This window comes from Cariama cristata, unplaced genomic scaffold, assembly GCF_000690535.1.
Source record: "Cariama cristata isolate BGI_N322 unplaced genomic scaffold, ASM69053v1 scaffold843, whole genome shotgun sequence".
Lineage (NCBI taxonomy): Eukaryota > Metazoa > Chordata > Aves > Cariamiformes > Cariamidae > Cariama > Cariama cristata.
This window is the reverse complement of record NW_009609932.1, coordinates 5,000-11,711: the sequence shown is the minus strand read 5'-3', so window position 1 is coordinate 11,711 and position 6,712 is coordinate 5,000. Positions and strand designations below refer to the sequence as shown.

The 6,712-nt window shown below is 45.1% G+C and overlaps 1 protein-coding gene across 1 annotated transcript in view; it reads left to right on the top strand.

Moving 5' to 3' along the window:
- The window catches only part of LOC104159699, a gene marked incomplete at its 3' end in the record, with an annotated part of 191,945 nt that extends 186,839 nt beyond the window's left edge, over positions 1–5,106 (top strand). The window contains exon 9 of the mRNA XM_009697681.1: positions 4,897–5,106. Within this exon, the coding sequence (XP_009695983.1) occupies positions 4,897–5,106 (210 nt within the window). The remainder of the gene's footprint in view (positions 1–4,896) is intronic.
- Positions 5,107–6,712: the final 1,606 nt, after the last annotated feature.

The following is a 6,712-nucleotide window of genomic DNA, read 5'->3' as shown; positions in this document are numbered from 1 at the left end:
GGGGGAATATGAATCCTGATACCACAAATATTTCTGGTGTGAATTTTTAGGTTCATTGCTGTTTGTAGAAAAAGTCTGCTGCGGTTTCTAAAGGGAGCACTGATACCATGAGACAACTCTGACTTTCTGCCATTTGCTAACAAGTTGTTCAACTGCCTTTACTTATTATCAGTTGTGGTGTGGGGAGATTCCTTTTCTTTTTCTTACTATTAAATCAAGGCATTTTTTAAGAAATATTTTATTTTTGATACAGACACAGCCGGTGAAGTAGCAGTAAAAAACATCACCACAAAGAGGCACATGGCTTTGAAATGTTTTGGTATGTAACATTAACTGCATTGTTATCAGGTCTTAACTTTTGCACAAAGAATATTTCTCCTTGTTCTGAAAGCAAACCCTCTGTCAGCTTTCAAAGGGTTACGTACATAACGTGGTCATAGGGGAGCAAAACAAAAAAATATCTAAGCGTCTCGAATCATTTCACAAATAACATTGTTCTATTTCTCTCCTTAAACGAACAAGAGTTTCTTTGATTTTTTTTATTTAAGTCAAATTTAGGATTCTGCTGTTCAGAGCAGAGAGGTCACAAGGCCCTAATGTATTTAGCATTGACTGCCCTCTCTTGTAGTGCGTCTATTAGTCAGTAATTTGATTTGTACCTATTCATTTGCAGTCCCTGCAGGAGCTCTGAGCTGGCCCCAAGTATAATTGGTGCTGTCTCTATTTTTACATCATTAGATTAGCCCCGACTCCTGGCCACTTGTTGTCTGCGCTTGTCTGTCCATTTATACAACCTAATGTAACACAAAATTCATTACTGATCACATTACTTTCAACTCTGAAGCCAGCTTTGTGATAAACATTTTGTTAACCCTTTCTTGCCAGCACACAGACCTGGGGGATAAATGCACTTTCCCTTTGCAGAAAAATCAATATCATAATAAAACAAAGTGCAGTCACATTTCTAGATTTGTCATTTCTCCTGGAGAAAGAAATGGGGAGAAACATATATGAGATGACTAAATGATGTCTGCATCCAGGCATCTCGCGCTGCTGTATATGAAATGAGCTCAGCGGTGTCCTTTCTACTAGAATATAAAGAAGTGACACAAGATAGGGCCAGCACTCAATTTAAAACTTAATTTCTTACTCATTGTTCTGCAAGTGTTTTAGCTCTTCTGTGCAGGCTGTAATCAGGTTATGACATTATTGGCACTAAACATTTTTCTTCCAGTGCTTTGTCTCAAAGTAGTTAACAGAGAAACAATTCCCTTTCTCCTTAGAGATTTGTTATTACATTGGGTTTTGGTTTGGTTTGCTTTGGTTTGTGGTTTTTCTTCCTAATGATTAAGCAAATTAATTTTCCTACTGCAATACTCCGGTATTTCACAGGAAAATGTAAAGCTTCATTCTGTCTAGCTTGGCTTTGCTCACATTTGACTGTTCTGCTGAGTACCTCCTACAGCATTAAGCTTTTTGCATCACTGAGGCTTCTGCTATTGATTTCAAGGGCAACAAGAGGAGAGCCACGGTAGGTATTCGTTTAGGCCTGATTCTGCAAAGGGCTGAGCATCCTCACAGCTCTGTTTGCAGCATCATGCCTATGAGGTGATGCTTGTTACTCAAAGAAATATATTTTGGTGCATGCAAAAGCTGTTGATTTTTAAGTTTTCTAAATTAATTTTCTGTTTGTACAGCTTGGCTTGGAAATCTGTTATTTTGGGTTTTCTAAATATTTAGAAACGTTTCTCAGTGTTTATTAAATCTTCCCTTTAAAAGTCCCCTTCTGAAGCCTGCCCCACACTGAGCGGTCCCACACTGAGCAGGGTGCAGGAGACGAGGAGGCTACGGGATTTTTCCATCTCTAGTTTCTGTAATTACCTTGTTGTTCCTTTTAGGAGTCTTTGCATGGTATTTTGATGTAGGTTACAACTTATGGCAAGCGTATCTTTCTTAGTAAGTATAAGAACCCTCATGCCCCAGCATTTGTATCAGGACTGGTATTTTTACAGCTGTTTTGTGAGCCAAAACTTGTTGCAGCTGCTGAGGTGGTGGCAGAATAAAGACAAGACAGTTCCTCTCCCTCCTCCCAAGCCTGGCAGCCCTAGAGAGCCTTTTGGTATTTTGCTGGTATTTTTTGCGATTTTAGGTGTGTGCAGCCTTGGCTGGTGCTTGCTCCTAAAGCCTGGCTTGGCTGGGCGAAGGTGTGAGTCTCCGCTCAGCTCTGCTCCTGCCTTTGTGCTTCTCGATCTCTGCTCCAGCTTTGCCATGGGAAGCCAGTGCACCCTAAAATCCCCATACAGCCTTACGTGACTCCTGCGACCCTCACGTTACGGATGAGCCGCAGGCCGTGCCGTGCGCTCGGTGGCGGAGGGTGTGTGGCCAGCCGGGCTGCGTGCCGCCACCCCGCTCCCACCCTGGGGTCCCGCTGTTGGGGATTGCTAGGCTGACGCTGCTCCCGTTTCTGCTTGCTGCAGATCTCCAGCGCATCTTGTGTTAACTCTTTGAAAGTTTGAACCTTTCATTATCTTAAAATGATGTGCGGCCAATTTGCCGGCTCCCCTTCCTGCCCATGCAGAGCATTAACATCACGCTGATGCCGAGGGCATCTAGCGTTCCCTGGATTGCGAAAGGACGATGGCCCGCGCCATTGCAAAGCTCTCATAAACTGGGCTTTGCCCTCAGCAGGGGAGACGGGAGAGGAGGCTGTAGAATGGAAACCCATTTATGCAATAAATTGTTAAGCAGTCGAACTGTTAAATGAACGCTTCTTATTAGAGAGATACGGTGAAGTATGAGTCACCAAACAGCAAAATATGCATTAACACAGCAAAAACTCCAGCAATAAATGGAAGGTCAAAAGCTAAAACAATTAAAATGTTCCAGTGTGAGCCAACCCTCTGGCCCTGCAGCTTTCAGTCCTCTCAGCTGCCAGAGGCCCCTCTTCCACCACGGGATCTGCTCCTCACGCTCCAGCATCAGGAGGCACAAGGCCTTCGATGGACTCCCAAAGTGCCACCTCCGCCACCTCCAAGGGCCTTCTCCCACCCGTTCGGATGCCGTATCATTTCCTATCGTTGAACTGTAGTCTGCAGCCCTCCCATCACCTCTCGTCACCCCCACACGTCTCTCTAACAGAATATCAGACAAATAGTAACCTGATTTTTCTGATAATCTAGCCTTGCTATCCAAGGATATCAGGGCTTGGGGCTATGTCCTTGCTTAAGAGCGACGTTGTTAGCCATCTGATGCTCGTAGCGTGTCCAGTGGAGCTGGCCAGGCAGGAAGAGGGGAGAGGGGAGAGAGGGCAGGGGAAAAGGAGTTAAAAAAACCTGAAGGGGATTTTGGCTGGGGAGGATCTCCCTGGTCGATGGGGAGGGAGATTCCCTGGAGCGTGTCCCGTGGGACCAGATGTGGTGGCTGCCCCAGGAGGAAGCAGTGCTGTGGACAGGTCCCCGGCAGTGCCGGGAACAGTTCGTTCTCCTTGAGGTATATATCGTCATTTGCAGTATGGAAAAATTAGCTTTCCTTCCATGCCTAGCCTGCTGTCTCCCTACCATGGATAATATATAAAACAGTAGACTTTTATTCATTAACATTTATGGGAAAATGTTAATATTAAACTGTAAGTGAAAAGCCCTATCTTATTGAATTCTTCTGCTGTGTTATTGGGAGCCTAATTACATTTTGCATTTAAATAAAAACCAGATGACGTTCAGGACGGTCAGGCAAGCATTCTGTAAGTGAGAATTTATCTTGCGATCTGAGTAAACAATGTCTCATCATTTAACAGTTATTATAAATAATGGGTTTTTAAGCACTTTGCAGGGAGTTCATATTGGCTCCACACGGGTTACACTAAGGGAGAGAGAATTTCAGTGACATCTTCCAGGCATCCGGTGAGGAGGAATCATATCCTGAGCTCACTTCTCAAGCTGCAGCAGTTTTCATCCTCCTCTGTGTATTACTGCTCACTGTTGTGTGCCCAATCGGCCGACAAAAAAACTAAGAGTAAGAAAAATGATGGATGGGTTGGAAGCGTTTTGCAAATGGAGAAACCATCTATGCTGCTGCCCCAGCAGAAGTGGAAGGTGTTCAGGACCCCTGCAGAGGTTCGCGCGAGTGCTTGAAACCTCCAAAGGCGTATTCTTTCTGTAAAAGTGCTGCTGTGTACAAGTTGTGCGTTCACAGAGAATGAAAAAGATGTTGAGGCAAAACGTAAAGACAGAAAGGTAGTGGACCAGCTGCTTTTTTCTGTGTTTCTGCTGGTACCCTCTTAAATTACATCACTGGTAATTACGTGCTTGGTAATGCATCAGCTAATTTAGAAAAAGAGTAAAACTTCTAAAAAATGTAAATAGCTTTTGCCCCACTTCTGGTGTTTATATTCTGCATTTCGTTCCTGTCACTTCGGACAGGTGGCCGTGCTTTTGTTGTTAGCTGGCTTTTAGTCCGTGTTCCTCAGGCATTAGCGAGAGCCTCTGAGATTTCTCCGAGGCATCTCCCGTCACAGGCAGGGAGCAGCTTCCCCGCAGTCTGTCCCGCATCCTGGCGAGGAAGGAATTCGTTTTCCATGCAGACAGAAATAGGTGGTAAGGAGATTAATTTTTTAAGCAACCATTTGCTGCTGTGAAAAGACACAGAATTTGGGAGTGCCTGCTGCTGGCTGGCGGCGTGTCACCTCCTGACACGCCACCCACCCTGTAACATGGCTGTTCCAGGACATAAACTGTTTACTGCTGTTTTCTTCGCAAGGCATTTTGTCCCATTTTCCAAGAAGACCCCTGCAGCTAAAATACCATCTTTTTTTTATTTGGGGTATTTATTTGTTATTTCCTTGGTCAGTGACTTTCTCAGTATCTGCCCAACACATGAACTCTGTGTTTACATCAAAAGCCGATGGTGTTGTGAAAGACAAAGGGTCAGTATCACTTCTCCGACTGTTTCCAAAGATGTTTTTCTGGGAAGGCCGCAGGCAGGAAGGTGCCAGCAGGGTCAGCAGCCGGGACCTGCCCCGTTCCCTCCGCTCCGGCTCGGTGGCACGGCGTGGCAGCGAGGAGCCGTGGGTGGCTGGAGATGGCGAGCACACACAGAACCCTGGTCGAGGTGAGCGGGATGGAAATGGTGGCAGCTCCCTAACCAGATACAGAGAGCAGCCTGCCGGGGGACCCAGAAGCAATGCCATGCGGTGTGCTGCAGAGCGATGCTCGGACATGTTGCTGTGCTGGTCTTCTCCAAAGGCAGAGCACAGCATTGCCGTGGATGGCATCTCCCATTTGTTCCCCCATGCCACGCTGAGCAGCTCTTCCCATTGGGCACTCCATCGCTGAGGCCAGGTTGTCAGGTGGAAATGACGTTTGGAGGCATTAATCAAAAGGCAAATTAACCCAGCAGCCTTCTTCCCTCATCTGCAGCCATGGAGGCAGCAGTGAGGAAGTGAATTACACAGGGACAGGTCCCTAACCTGAAATCTGGGCGTGCTCTTTTGCCTTCACTCAGGGCTACTTTTATCCACACTCTTTAAAAAAAAATCTTCAGATTATATCGTTCCAGGATTGTTTTGTCTCTTCAGTTTATCTTTTGGGAACATGGCTGGTCACCCATCAAAATGTGAGGAAAAAGTCTGCAAAAGAGCACAACATGAAGAGCAGGTGGTTATATTAACTTCACTGCCAGATGCCCAAGTACAAGGCAGAATCTGCACAGCTTGAGATGATTTAAATTGCCTTTTATGTGGGATGTGGCCAGAAGAATGCCTTGGTTTGCCATTAGGTCTTTTAGATTTCACACAAGTTATCCTCCGCCACGCGCTCGTCCACAGGCTGCAGCTCATTCACACGTTTGACAGTGCTTGTAAGAGTGTAACTGAAAAGGCAAACTATATTAGAATCAATACTTGGAACAATTTTTAAAATATGACTTTTAAAAAGTGAAAACATTGAATTTACTTTTTTTTCAGCTGCCTTCTGGTTTTACGAGAACAAATGCAAACTGCTGTGTTGAACAGCTCCATTAACAAAGGGCCGAATTAAGCTTTGGATGTCATTTTTATCAAGGCTCTTTCATATTTATGTCTAACATCAGAATTTGGAGCTATATAAATAAGACAGAGTGTATTAAGAGCCTCAAGCAATCCTGCAAGAGAGGGAGCGCACAAGGTTGGCCTGTTGTTTTTCCAGGCTCAGTTAATACTCAATCTAGGTAGAGACGTGATTTTAAGAGTACTACTGCAAGCTTTGAGTGCTTCGTAAAATTAGGTCTGTGTTTAGAAAATTGGTCTGCTTGAAGCAGCGATGTCAGTGTAATCTTTAAAATAATTGACTAAATAGACCAAGTAAGTTGCATTTGGAACTAGGATTACTTGGATGGGTTTGAAGTTTCTCAGCGACACTAAAACTAGCACCGGGGAAATGAAAGGAGGAGACCTCTGCTCCTTAGATCTCCACCTGAGCTTTTCTGACTCAAGAGCCTTGAACTGTTTAGATGAGCAGACAAGGCTGAGTCCACGGTGACATCATTTTGTGAGCTTCAACAAAACTCTTCTGATTTGGACCAGCTGAGCATCTGCTCCCCCCAAACTTTTAACTTTTCCTTTGAATCAAACCCAAATTCCAGTCCGGGCAACTTCCTCTTCAGCATCAATCTGCACCGGGGAGACAGCCCAGAGCCTCTCAGTAGCTTTCCTCGCTGGCCCAAAAGGCCACTTTGTGTC